This window comes from Eufriesea mexicana, unplaced genomic scaffold (assembly GCF_001483705.2).
Source record: "Eufriesea mexicana isolate 0111107269 unplaced genomic scaffold, ASM148370v2 scaffold1049, whole genome shotgun sequence".
In the NCBI taxonomy this organism is placed as follows: Eukaryota; Metazoa; Arthropoda; class Insecta; order Hymenoptera; family Apidae; genus Eufriesea; species Eufriesea mexicana.
The window spans coordinates 84,316-98,721 of NW_016909187.1; the positions used below are offsets into that span (position 1 = coordinate 84,316).

The 14,406-nt window shown below is 32.3% G+C and overlaps 2 protein-coding genes across 2 annotated transcripts in view; one reads left to right on the forward strand and one right to left on the reverse strand.

Annotated features, from left to right (window-relative positions):
- The window catches only part of LOC108547488 (lateral signaling target protein 2 homolog), a 76,804-nt gene extending 68,685 nt beyond the window's left edge, over nt 1-8,119 (reverse strand). The window contains exon 1 of the mRNA XM_017900039.1: nt 7,520-8,119. The gene's annotated coding sequence lies outside the window, so the exon portion shown is untranslated. The remainder of the gene's footprint in view (nt 1-7,519) is intronic.
- Nucleotides 8,120-9,247: 1,128 nt separating this feature from the next.
- Nup75 (nuclear pore complex protein Nup75) lies at nt 9,248-12,009 on the forward strand. Its single transcript, XM_017900030.1, has 8 exons — nt 9,248-9,303; nt 9,638-10,064; nt 10,171-10,550; nt 10,630-10,949; nt 11,031-11,248; nt 11,328-11,546; nt 11,630-11,729; nt 11,799-12,009. The coding sequence occupies exons 1-8, from the start codon at nt 9,274-9,276 to the stop codon at nt 12,007-12,009; spliced, it is 1,905 nt and encodes a 634-aa protein (XP_017755519.1). The 5' UTR covers nt 9,248-9,273.
- Nucleotides 12,010-14,406: the final 2,397 nt, after the last annotated feature.

Genomic DNA, 14,406 nt, shown 5'->3' on the forward strand with positions numbered 1-14,406 from the left:
TGGTTCCTCGAAGCAAAGACAGACGTCATCCAAATAAAAATTCCTCTCGCAAATATATGAACAATTTCAGGAAGAAACCACGAAAGCCTAGATATGAAACAGAATCGTTTCACACGATCAGAACAATTCTGATACAATTTTACAACAGGGAACAAAGTACTAGACCAACTGTAGGAAGAAGGTACAGAAGACAGTCGACAAATGAAATACAAAAATCCCCCAGAATTCTGGTGCTCGCTAATTTTTTGACCTACATTCGGTTTAATTGGCTGCATCCATACAGTAAGACTCTCGAACTCTTTTCTTTTAACGTTCTGCATAATTTAGCCTATATCAGAGGGGACAAAGGACCAAGGTTCAATTTGTAGATCTCGAGGAGGGTTTCAAGAAATGTAACCTTTCAGAAGACAATCGATACGTCAATTACCTGTCGTATCCTTATTCATTAGTTCGTTAACTCGCCCGAGCTTCCGCTGCTTGAAAAATAACCCATGAATCATAAACCTAAGCTTCGTTTAACTTTGGTCTTCGATGGTGAAGTATCGTATAAACACGAGATTAGTGGAAGAACGGGCCTCTCAAATTTAACGAAGAACAAAGGGGTGTTTAAACAGCCTATAAGCATTTACCGTGAAATCTCGCGTATTTGCTTATCCGTGATGATTCACCGCTCAAATTTTTATTCGAATAAAAATAGAAGTCGAAAACCCGTATAGAAAAAGACCATTGCTTTTCGGATGAATAATAAACCGGAGATAACTTCGATTTCTTTATTGGCTCGTATATTTCGTTACATCGCTGTGGGGATAGGAACTATATAAACATTTCCCTGTAAATGATGTATCAAGATCATTTAGGATCGTAGCAACAGAAGAAACAGTAGTCTAACACGTTTCGCACATTTTTTTGTGGATTTACGATATTCGCCAGATGCGAAACGTTCTCGACTTGTTGCTGAATAATTAGACAGATAAATGTAGTGAGATTAAACGAGCTGCAATTATTTATTTCGTTATTCGGTAATACGAAGTATCGTTTAAATTAATGAACTAATTTTTATAGGCTGATCTATTTATCATTCGAAATTTGAAAGATAGGAGTATCAGAATTTAATAGAGAGGAATTTTTCTAGGCCCAATAACCTCGAATGACTATTGTAGGATACGATATAAAAATATAGTGCACTAATCATAATCCCTTGGGTTGCTATTAAATCTCTGCAAAGAATGAAAACATAATTAATAGTGATAAAAGATAAGGAAATATTTCCTTATCGTATTACAAAGAATGTCCCCAAAAATATTCTCAAAAATGTCCTTCTTTTTAACCCTAATTAATAAAGGATCTCCAAAATTATTCGCAAATTTTTCAACTAATTTTTATAGTCTGGTCTATTTATCATCGGAAATTTGAAAGAAAGGAGTATCAGAATTTAATAGAGAGGAATTTTTCTAGGCCCAATAACCTCGAATGACTATTGTAGGATACGATCTAAAAATATAGTGCACTAATCATAATCCCTTGGGTTGCTATTAAATCTCTGCAAAGAGTGAAAACATAATTAATAGTAATAAAAGATAAGGAAATATTTCCTTATCGTATTACAAAGAATGTCCCCAAAAATATTCTCAAAAATGTCCTTCTCTTTAACCCTAATTAGGAAAGGATCTTCAAAATTATTCGCAAATTTTTCACGCGTTTAGAGCTAACGATACCCCAAGTATTATTATTTAATTATGCCAATAGATGCTCAGCTCGAAAAACATTTCTTCGTATTTTCCATTTCGAATTATTACTGCAGGTACCATTTTCGAGTCTCCATGCCTTTTAACCTATAACTCACTGTCCAATTAGCATGATCGAACAGATGCTAGACATTATCGGTTCTTAATATACGGTTAGTTTGCCCGTGATCATGCGTGTTTGCCCAGTTCGCGTAATTCCATCCGTATGAAAATTCGTTTCGCGTGGTAAGGCTGAATGTGGGTCATGCGAATAACCTTTTGGATTGGCAGCAATCGTCGTGGTCCTTCAAAATCGATTGCACTTCTATTAACGACAGATGAGCGTGAGTTTGAAATCGAGCATCTTGAAATCCGGCTAATGCACGCCGAAATTCGTGGTTAATATGCGACTGGCATTGATTTTCACCAATTTTTCAACCCGTCAACATTTTTCACCGTAGGAAGAATGAAGCCATTAGGAAACGGTTGGTTAGCGCGTTTAGCTTTAAATGGAACAAACGATATATACAGATAGTGTACTTAAAACTCGAAAAATGCACGAAAATACCGCAACCGGGATATATGATCACGAAATATAGAAATTTGTTTAATTTCCTCGCGATTTTATCTATTTTCTGTTCAATTTTAATTGCCATGAAGATCGTATCGCAAATGATCATTACGAATATACAATTATATTAATGACACGTTCATTTTAAATATGTCAAACATCGTAGAAGGTTCGTGGCTTTTGACGTGAATTTTCTCTAAGGAAACGTTAACCTCGCAGGAAAATAAAAAGCTTCACATTTAGTTAAAACTCTAGGTATTGAGTAACGTTGCGTGTTTAACTTGATTAAATTCTCGGATAACTACACCGCGAAAGGAACGGCTACCTAAAAATAAATTGTTGAAATATTCCAACCGAAGAGAATACATAATAATAATGTACAACGCTATCGAACAAAATTTCAAATTTAAATTACAATGAAATCATGCATATACTCGGAGAAATTAATAAAAAATACGAATCAACGCGGCATTAACCAAATTTACAATTTAAACCGTTTATAATCGATCCCGGTTTCATTTCTGCAGTGATGCTAATTTTCACTACGCCAATGATGTCAGCCATTTTCATACCGATTTCCTTCGGATCAGAAGCACAATTTTCATGAGTATTTCAACAGGAGAGACTTTCTTCTATAAAGTGTTATCATCGTTTATTCTCGGTACAAGTCATTTATTCCAAATTTATTCCACACAAGGGTTTATCTCCTTGTAATCAACATACTCTAGTGAGAAATCGAGAAATAGCGTGGAACGAGGGATGGAGTCTTTATTCGATCGTAGTATCGTATCTACAACAGTGCCAATTTTCAAAGAAATCTTCTTTCACGAAATTAGTCATTCTGCAACACATTCTGATCTCCTCAGATAAAACACAGTCTCTATAAATTTTTTCAGCAGATAATATTTCAATTTTCGACGTTTATAATCTATCATCATACCGATCTGAATCATTTATCTCAAATCTGATGCTGGGAACGCTGAAACTCTTCATAGCAAACGAAGAGTATTTCATTAAAACTTTAACATAGTCAAAATTCGATTTTGTCCTCCTATCTACAGCAACGCCAATCTCTTTCCTTCCTTTCTTCGAACTCGATCATTTTGATACTCATCCAGATGTTCTCGAACGAAACACGACGTTTCGAATGAAGCACGATCGCTGTATACCTTTTCAGCACACGATGCTTCGTTCGATGGACACGGTTCCCGTGATTCGTACTTGTACAAATTATTTATCCCGAATTTGTCCTCCGGAAGGGTGGAAGGGCTCTTTTGAGTCCTCGCGCGACATATTCTGGCGAGAAGGGTGCTTAAAGCAGTCGATGGAGTCTGCTATATTCTAGACATTTCCAAGCTCCGTTTCTTTTGATTGCCGGATTCATCGTGTTCCATCGCGTCGACGCCGATGCATCTGACAAAAGCGGCACGCGCGCCGGGGATGCACCGCCTAACAAAGAACACACCATCAAATCAAACGGGACCAAAAGCTGGGTCGTGAGCCGCTGCTAAAAGCACGGGAGGATCCACCGAGGGCGGAAGGCTCGATCGCAACGGGAATTATGTGTGCCGAACACTCGACTTTCGACACCGTCGAACCTCTTCGTTTTACTCCAATAAGCGTTCCATTCGCTCGCGCCATCCTCAATTATCCCTTTTACTCTGCCAATATTTTTATCCACCTTAACGCTATGGTTCATAATTTTCAGAATATTTTCTTATTTATCATTTCGTGGCTTAACGTCGTAGATGATTTCCTGCCAATGATAATATTATCAGCTGAGACGTTGATATTAAACGATTTTTTATTTAAATATTTAAATGTTTAAGATGGCAGGCCGGAATTTTATTGCACAGGTCAGCCTCTTCGAGAAAGTCTTGTAGATCGTGGATTTTGTATTTTGAACTCTTTAAAATCAAATGATCCATTGACATCCTTGTGTTGCGTTCTTCATGCTACGGTGCTGGTTCGTTCTCTTCGGGAATTTGTCAAGACTACCTATTCTATAGACAATGTTTATCGTAATGAGAAATTCCAAAAAGATTTAATTACACTTTACCTCTGTTTAAATAAAAAGTAAGGTTTATTTAATGATCTTTGTCTAGGAAGGTTCTAACAGACACTGTATTTCAACTTCTGCACGATTCGCGCCATTCGTGTTTTGTGATTCGTTGTAGTTATTTTCATCGCTCTAACGACACTGTAAACATGTAAAAAGTAATTAGCGTTTCTCGACAAATTGCAGAGATTCTACTGCAAAGTTAATGGAGATATCGCGAAACCAGTACTTCAAATTAACGAAGTGAATGCTATAAATTTACTACGAGTATCTATAGCTTCACAAACTCGTTGCCCTCTGTTTGTGAGTATATTTCATATAAGCAATTATATCGTGCAACCGATAGAAGTTCAAACTACCATGAACCAACAAAATTTTGAAAACCTGACTTTATAAAACCGTTATCGAGCACTCGTAATATTTATCTTTCATGAACGAGATGAAATTAAAATGAGTTTCCTTGTATACATGAAGATATATATCTAATGCATCGCATTGAAAAACAGGGGAAATTTTAATGCTTGCTAACAGAAACAGTTACAGATATATGAATGCAGAAATAAATAATTTAACAAATGGATTGTAGCGAAGAGAGATTATTCGAATAACACATTGTCAAGTTTTTATGGATTTAAAGTTATTTTTATCAACCCTTATTTTATGGGTTAATTATGTAGTATTAGTTATCAATCAATACTAAATGTCTATGAGAATAAAAAAGAAAATTGCAACTATGCTTCTTAGAGATTACTATAATATATAATAATTAATAACGAAGTTTTCGAGATTTTGGCTCATCGTTAATAAAGATGATAATAAAGAGATGAAAGACAAAATTCGTAGAACCACGATTTCTAACAACTACAAGTTTCGAAGAGACACTTTGTATCGTGCACTTTCCTAATTAAAAATTCTTGTTTCTCGGCGGAAAAGGGAAAGTCACGAGGCATTGTATTCGAAGTTAATTAAAGAATTCCGAGGGAACGAGACCGACCATACCTCACACGATCGCCCCATGCTTTGCGAGAAATAAAAAAATTTATGTTCTCTACACACAGTTCCTAGCATTCGCTGTACATTTCTCTGCGTTTATTTCGCGGTTCTAACAAGACAAGTGCAGAAAACGAATGCCTGCAGAAACTAGACATTTTTCACAAGCATACCATCGATTACATTCCAAGAAAAATTTCTAATGGAGCACGATAGCATTGGACCAGAATAAAAGCAATTATGTATGAAAAGTACAAATTTATCATTTGCATCTCCAAGGTACAATTACTTTTAATTAACATCCTATTGCTCTGTTGGATAAAATGCTTTTCGCCCAGTGGTGCACTTCTCTTCGTTTGTATTGCAAACTTGTAACATTTTAATTAACGAAAATAGTAGGAAAATATTACGCTGAAGGTGCGCAAAAATATCCTGCATTCGCGGGAGAGTATGTAATATTTTTGTCAATTTTTGAAATGCGCGAGAAAATGGAAAAATATTTCCCTTATTTTCGTTTTGCCCCGGTCAGTCATCGACCGAAGTGGTGTTTACGTTCTTGCGTCCAGAGATCTTTAACCTGTTCCTTATCTTTGACCCCAAGAAAAGGAATAAAACGAAGGGTATGTGCTGCTAGACGGAAAGCAATTTCATCCCCACATTACGTCAGGGATCAGGTGTTTGCGACTTCATCTTATTAAGCAACGATAAATGCGAGAAGCTCGTTTCACTTAAACAAAAACAATTCTTTCCATTTCTCAAAAACAGAAAAAAATCATTTAATTATCGACTCTATCGCTTCGTCAATACACGGCATATATAATTTCTCGTGTTTAACATGTGAGAAGCAAACGTTGCCATATCCATAATATATGTCACAAATTAAAAAATGATCACCTAAAAGAAGTATGAAAATTAATCACATATTGCAGAATATTCCTAAGATTTTCTATTAATTGTTACGATAAACTTGTTACTTAAGTCATTATTACGCATAAATCATGATCCTTTCAAGAATAGTTTTTAAGGATCATATTCTAATCTAGCACTAATAGCGAAATCACATTTATCGTGATTTTTAGTTATCTAATAAGTCAAGAAATGATTTAAATGGTAATTCTAAAAAGTGTTTTAATATTTCTAAGTGTTTTCATATTTTTTACCTGCTGCTCTATTACTTCCTGTTTTGTTTGCTTCCTTTACTAGAACATCCTGTTCCTATGAAAATTGATGCTTTGGAAGTGTCATGATAATACATGAACATTTAGGCTCTATGCATTGACGGATATTGCCTGTCGTCGACCTGTACACTGTTTTCGTAATCTCGTTCCGACACGTTTGAACTCTATAAACATAACCTGTTGCGAAAATCCAAGCTACAACGTATTATTGTCTTTAGATACAAACGCTAACTCGCAAACAAATGTGACCTGTTACCAACTCACAAAAGCGAAACACGGTTCCCAGTATAAGGAACATTCGTGAAGCTGGAATCTGACGTGGTATCGTAAACAAATACGCGTCCTATTTATTAAGATCACTCTTCTACAGATGTTAAACTCCAAGTGAGTATGTTGCAAATATTAATGAGACATTTTCTCGTACAAAATCAATTTTTATACAAATATATTAAAACGTACGTTTAATCGTTAAAGATGAGATTTATCGGAAGATAGTGAGCTCGAATATAGCAAAAATTCGTACAACGTTACAATAATGAAGTTTGTGTTTCTGATGCTGAACGAAAGGTGAAAGGGGAAGCCAACGACGTACTGCGTCGTACAAAGTCGAACACGCAGTCGGACGGAATTTTGCGCAAAACACCAACCGTGACCAGTAATATGATTTTTGAAACCTCGTGTAACTTTGTCTTCCATCTATAGTCACTTCGTGTACTTATTCGTGACTGTTTAAATAATCGGTATGAAAATCCGGTGTTAAATTACATCATCCCTTAGAAAATCAACCCTTTATTCAGATTTAACGAACTTTCGTGCGCATACGATTTAGCGAAATAATTTCTTGCGTCCGCTCGCCTACGCGAACAAGCGAAAAGATTTGAAGAAGCCGGTAGCAAGGCAATAAAGCGAAGGGACTCGATCGCATATTCTTCGGGTAGCTGGTTATCAGAAAAAAAGAAACAAATGAAAGCAGAGAAAATGGATATTTTCCACATACCTGATTTTTCTCGAGCTTCAGACTTCCGTGCAGAATAATTCAATGAACTGTGCCGATGCTTCACGCCATGGATCCTCTCTGCAAGATGCCTTCACTCGCGAGCCGCGACACGGAGAAAGGGATATCACTTCTTTCTCCTCTTCTATCCAAGTCAATTTTCCAGACAACCGGCTCCACTACTAAGATCGTTACATTTTCGCGTGCGAGACAACTCTATATCTAACCTTCCTGGATACGGCGTCTCTGCTACTTGTGGGATTGGTATGTGCTGACCCGGCCGGACGCGAACGAGACCGCTCTCTCCTTCTTTCTTCTATCTCTTTCTCGCTACGATGAGAGACGCGCACGCTCCAGCACGAAAGCTCGTCGACGAGTAAAAGCCCAACCGCGGTCAGACGACCGAGCCAGGACGCGCCTTTTGAAAGCACCGCGCAAGCTCAGACTATTCGTGCGGAATCCGGTCCCCATGGTCGTGTTAAGGGTCGTCTTTTCTCGGCTACGTTCGGCTGCCAATGGTGAACCCGACTTGCTAAGCATTTCGCATGAGTGGGGCTGACTTGTACTCTATGGTTACACATTGGCACAAGGAGGAAGAAAAAACGCCAGGCAATGGAAAATGTTAATGGATACCTTTTTCGAAGATTTTCCTCTACCTATAACAAGAAATTATAGTTTCAACGTTTTTGCGATTATATCCCATCTTGAATAATAATAATATTTATGGTTGTGAATAAAATGCAATCATTATTGAATATGTATGTCAACTTCATTTGTATTTGATACTTACATGTCAAGTACTGGATCAATTTAATCAGTCTGATATGATGTAGTATAAATTTGAATTAACTACTATTAACTTGAATATATGTAGATCAAATTAAATTTCAATGTTTTAAAAAGCAATAGGAAAGGTATTCATCTTTGACAGATATTTCAGAATATTGTAGATCAAAGTAATGGCGTTATTGTTGAAGCACCTGAAATGTTAGGTTTTGTATTCATTAATAAAGAATGAAAATATTAAAAAAAGAATTTTTATTTTATATAAGTTATTTAACATATTAAAGTATACAATTAACTATGAAAAATTGAATATATAGAAGCTAGTTTAAATGTGTAAAAATCATTCCTTATAGAAAATATTTTAATTATATACTTTTCATGTAAAATGTTACAAGTTTCATATTTCTAATGATTACTTTATAACTCTAATCGTCATACACTTTATTTATTCAATTAAACTAGCAAATCTTTACAATTCTTTCTGTAATCGTATTTCTTATTTTTTATTTAATTATAATTATCATGAAAATGTATCTTGTTCATACATGTGCGTATTAGATTTCTATTTGACTCTTCTGTCTCATGTTTCTTTTTTCTCTAATTTCACTATTAGTTATTAATTACGATATGCGATATATTATACGTATAAGATTATGTGCATTGTGCAAAAAGTTACCTCATATATGCTTCTGAAGTTTTGAATTTCTTTAAAATGTCGGTTGGTTAATGGCTATTTCGATAAAACGCTTCTTTCGATATTACCAATAATATCTGTTGAATATCGATATGTCATGTAGAATTACGATATATCGATAACATTAACATCAAATATTCTTATCGATAGTTGGTAATACTGAGCATTTAATCTGTAAGAAAACAATAAAGTTAATTTCGAATGTAAAAATTAATCTGAATGTTATTGTAAAATAAAGTGTACTTGCAATAACAGTTTTTCTCTTATATTGTTAAGTATGGACGAAACTGACAGTCCTCCAACTGTAGTAAGCAATAAAACTTTTTAAGCCGCATGCTTTACTATTAACACTTAACCTTCTTTGCTTAATATAATTATTATTATTTTAATCTTATGATAATAATACCATAACTTAATGACAATTTTTTGATTAAAAGAAATATAAAATACTATAATATCGTAATTTTACTTTGATATTGTTATTATTATTATTATTATTATTATTATTATTATTATTATTATTATATAAATTAACTTGAATTTGTAACATTATATCACTTACTTTATTCTTAATATTATCGCATTTTAATTACATTCTATATTTATAAAAATGTATTTAAAAAAGTACTTTTTATTTATAGGATATTCCAAATATTTCTGAACATGTACGTATTACTGGAAGCTGGGTAAATAGTAACAGAATCAGTATATACGCTAATAGGAGAATAAATAAGAAAAACCTAGAGAAATATGATCCAACAGTACATATTTTAAAGCCTGAAGTAATTCTATTTTCACCACAATTACGTAAATTAGTAAATGAAAGTAATGGTGTCTTTTTATCCATTCAAAAAATAAAATCTTCTTCTGGCGATGTTAGACCTGAACTTTTAAAACATAGCAAACAATATAGATCTATTTTGAGAGCATGTATAGAAAGTTTGCAAGATATATGTGGAAAATGTTTATCTGATAAAAAAGAGTCAATAGAGAATTTTCTGACCATTTTTTACCAAATAGAATGTGTATGGCACTTAATTGAAATTCTTTATGTAGATGTAGTACCAGGTAAATTATTTTCTTATAATTATATACTAAAAATATAAAATACATAGCAAATTAATACCAAACAATAAATATATTGTTTCTTTAACATATGTTGTTTTAAATTTAGGTGATGTAGTTTTACCACCATTATTAGAATGGGTTAGGTTTCACTTCCCATCTAGAGAACTCATAGCAGTTAAAATATTAGCTCAAAAGACAATTGGTGCTGATCTGGAGCATCCAAATTATTGGGAAGCTGTAATAGGTTGCGCGTTACATGGCAAGTTAGATTTAATAAGAGCTTTATTAGCATTACATAGCAAAGCAGATCATCCTGCTTTTGTAATGGCAGAAAATGTCCTTAAAACAATGCCTGTGTATAATGTATATGGTGGTTATTCTGTAAATGAATTTACTATATGTTGGAAACATTGGCAAATGGATTTATGTTCAAATTTAAATAGTAAAGCATTTATTGTTGATACTAATTTAGAAATGCTTATGAAGGTATTTATAAAATTATATATGTACATATAAAAATATAATGAAATAATATTATTTATGCTATTAAAAACATTTAATGCAGTTCATTGCAGGAGAACAAGATATACTGTGGCAATTTTCACAGTATACAGATGCTTGGTATGAATTACTAGCAGCAAAATTATTGTATACCTCTCCATGTTGTAAGCAACCTGAACTTTCTTCTCATGCCAATAACATTTCCAAAAGATGGCAAGCTAATAGACCTTCTGATAATGCTATACGTGCTTCGATGGAAAGTAATTTACATCATGTTATTAAAGAAATACAATATATGGGTGATAATGGATGGTTTGCAGCTCATTTAGTAGATTTATTATGCACGTGTGGAAAACTTAAAATATTGGATAAAGATCAGATAGAGTAAGTTATTTCATAATTTACGTTACAATTCATGTTAAAATTTATAAAAGAAATATTAAACTAAATTTTATTTTTTATTAGAGTTAGTAGTCAGCTACATGAATCTCTTATATTAGAATATGGTAACACATTAATGGGACATCATTCTTTATGGCAATGTGGTGCAAGTTATTTGATACATTGTCCTACTCAAGGTTTAGCTAGATTAGAAATATTGTTACAGTCACTTCCAATGGGGTCAGAAGCGCGAGTAAATAAAATTCTAAGTATAGCACGAGATAATAAGATGGATCATATCGGTTGGTATTACTTCTTAAATTATTGTTTAATTCATTTTAATATATAATACATAAACTATTTCAAAGTTCTCTTTTACAGTTACTAGCATTTGTAAAATTCAAGGATTAAAATCTATAAAACAAGGAAGACTAGGAAATGCACTTGCATGGGCATTAAAAGCTCAAGATAGTTGTTTTATAACATACATTGCAGATCAGTTTTTAAAACGTTATGCAGAACACGGGAAATTGGAATGTCGTGATCTACTAGAAAATTTAGGATTTTGTATGATGGCCAGTGATAGGCTCACATTTTTGGGTATATCAATTTCGAAACATTAAAGACACAAATAAATTCTCGATAAAATATTAAATATAAGTTTTATTGTTCTTTATTATTAGGAAAGTATTGCGAATTTCATCAAATGTACGGTATCGGAGAATTTAAAGAAGCAGCAAGTTTATTAGTATCCCTCTTAGTTTCAAATTTAACACCGAAATAGTAAGTTAAATACTAATTTATTTTAAATTTAAATTGTGGGACACAATTCAATAAAAGCCTTTATTTCAGCTTTTGGTCGATACTTTTATCTGATGCTATTCCACTATTAGAAGCAAAAGATGTAATTTTGTCTTCCAGTGATTGTTTTGAATTGTTGCGTTGTGTGGAAGCGCATGGAGACGATCCGAAATTTCAAAACGAAATCGAAATCTTCCGGCTAGCTGTTGCTAGAAACCTGGCTCGAGCGTTGAGTCTTGAAGGCTGTCAAGTGGAACATTAGAAAGTTCATTAACAATTTATTATGTAAAAGTTTTCTAATTTTTTAATTAAAAAAATTCTACTATCGAATCATAGTATATTTCCTTTATATTATAAATACTAATTTTGATAAAATTATAATGACAAGATTTGTAAATAAATATTTTCACATATACAGTTTTTTCATGCAATTAAAATGACAAAGAATTTGATTAACATTTCAATTTTCTTATTATACACCATTTTATTATATTAAACTTATAATCTACATACTGAATAGATCTTAATATATGTTCAGATATAAGAACCTTATATATATCTACAAAAAAGATTACATGCAAAAATTCATTGGTTTTCTCACATGTGATATTGGGACCAAGGACTATTCTTGTTTATAGTTAACATACGCAATATTACACCAAAAATTAAATAAAAGTCAAATTACATTAAGTCTACAGGACATTGAAATGTTCAATCATATATAATGAATAATAAAATATCAGTAATCACATTATATAATATCGAAGATATTACACACAAAGAATAAGATAGATTTACATGCACTCAATATAAATTTATGTCACACGATCCTTTGATAAACGATGTCAATTACTAGATCGATCACGTAAATGTGACTACGTATCAAAACCCTGGTCGTAAGGATCTTTTATTTCGAATGCTCCTTCAATGATTTTAACTACCCCTAAAATATCCCAGATTGATATTAAACTATTTTCTTAATTATGTTGTAGCAATAATAAATTGCTAAACAATTAAAAAGTTGTTATTATATTATATAACGTGATGAAGCGTGAGTAAAGTGCGCAGTGGTCATTGATTTGTACATGGTATTAAATGATAACCATCAACCACTCTATTCATATCTCCAACATATTGCAGTGAAAATTTGGATCTGTTCGATTCGAAATCAAATCGAGAAATAAGCTCGATCCATGATTATTTGACCACCATATAGTCAGCGCTAACTAATAAAGTTCGGTCAAGAAATCACAATCATAACGATTATTTTTTCATTAGAGTACCTAAAAATTTATTAACTTTTTTCTTTCTATTATAAATTTATGCTTTCAATAATTTGTTATTAATGACATTAATTTATTATTAATAATAAATTTAATTTACTTTTTGTAAATTATAATATTTACGCTCCTATAGTACGCATGAGATTTTGTAATATATTTATGTATATACGTTAAAATATTTTTGTTACCTTTTGAAGATGAGCAAAAATGAAAATGGATACGGTACATACAAAAAATTATACGTACTACACTTAACTATAATACTGTAACATTAAACTATAGACTATAAAGTTATAGAATTTACGCATCGAAAAATTTTATTATATGTAATATACTATTTTATAATAATTGTTCATTTTTCTTCATTTGTTTCAAAATTTATATTACTGTTTAATAATTAATCAATAAATATTATTTTTATAATAACTATGAGAAATAATAATTTTTTAAAACTATTTTGATAACATAAATTGAAATTATAATAATTTTCAATTAGTAATGAGTAGTTTGATGAAGTATTGAAATTTGAAGAGAAAATTGAATCTTCATTCGTTACCATCGGGAAACTCTCACAAGTCTATTAATAATATCCTCATTATACCGTAATAAGAAATGTGAGAATACAATTTTTCATTTGCGAATAATTTATCTCACGTACGTGGCAAATTATGTCAGCAATCCGCTACAATCTTAACCACATGATACAATATATTTTCATGCACAAGTGTAATAAAAGACGTCTTTTTGCTACATTCACTAACTAACTTTACCAACTTTGATGGTGAGACTGATTATACTTCCTAAATTCACTACTATAAATCATAGAGGGCATAACAAAACCACAGATTTTTTTTTGTACTATCGGTATTTCAGTTTGTACGACATGAAGTCTCATAAGATGATAGGTCTATTCCGTATCTCGTCTGTGGTAATACTATTTATTTAAATCGATCCAACGTTACTGATGCATAAAATTGCAGTTAAAGGTGCGTACAGTCGATAAGGAGAACTAACAAAATGGCGATCACTAAGTGTTATGTTTAGGATCGCACTAGTTTTCCGTTCTAAAGGAATATCAAATAAGTCACTATTTTAATTGTCAGTGTAAAAAAAGGATAATTAAAAAATATGGAAAAAAGTTACGGGTGTACAGTGGATATCAAAAAATTAAAAAATATCGATCGAACATAATTTTTACGACATATTTTTTTAACTGTACTCTGATTTATATATGTTTTGACATATATGTGAGTATTGTATTTATGCACTGAGTTTTAAATCATGCACAAGATTATTATTTAATGACGAAAAGAAAGTAACGATGTTATTAAAATCACAAGAATAAAAATAAAAATTTTACATAAAATATATATATA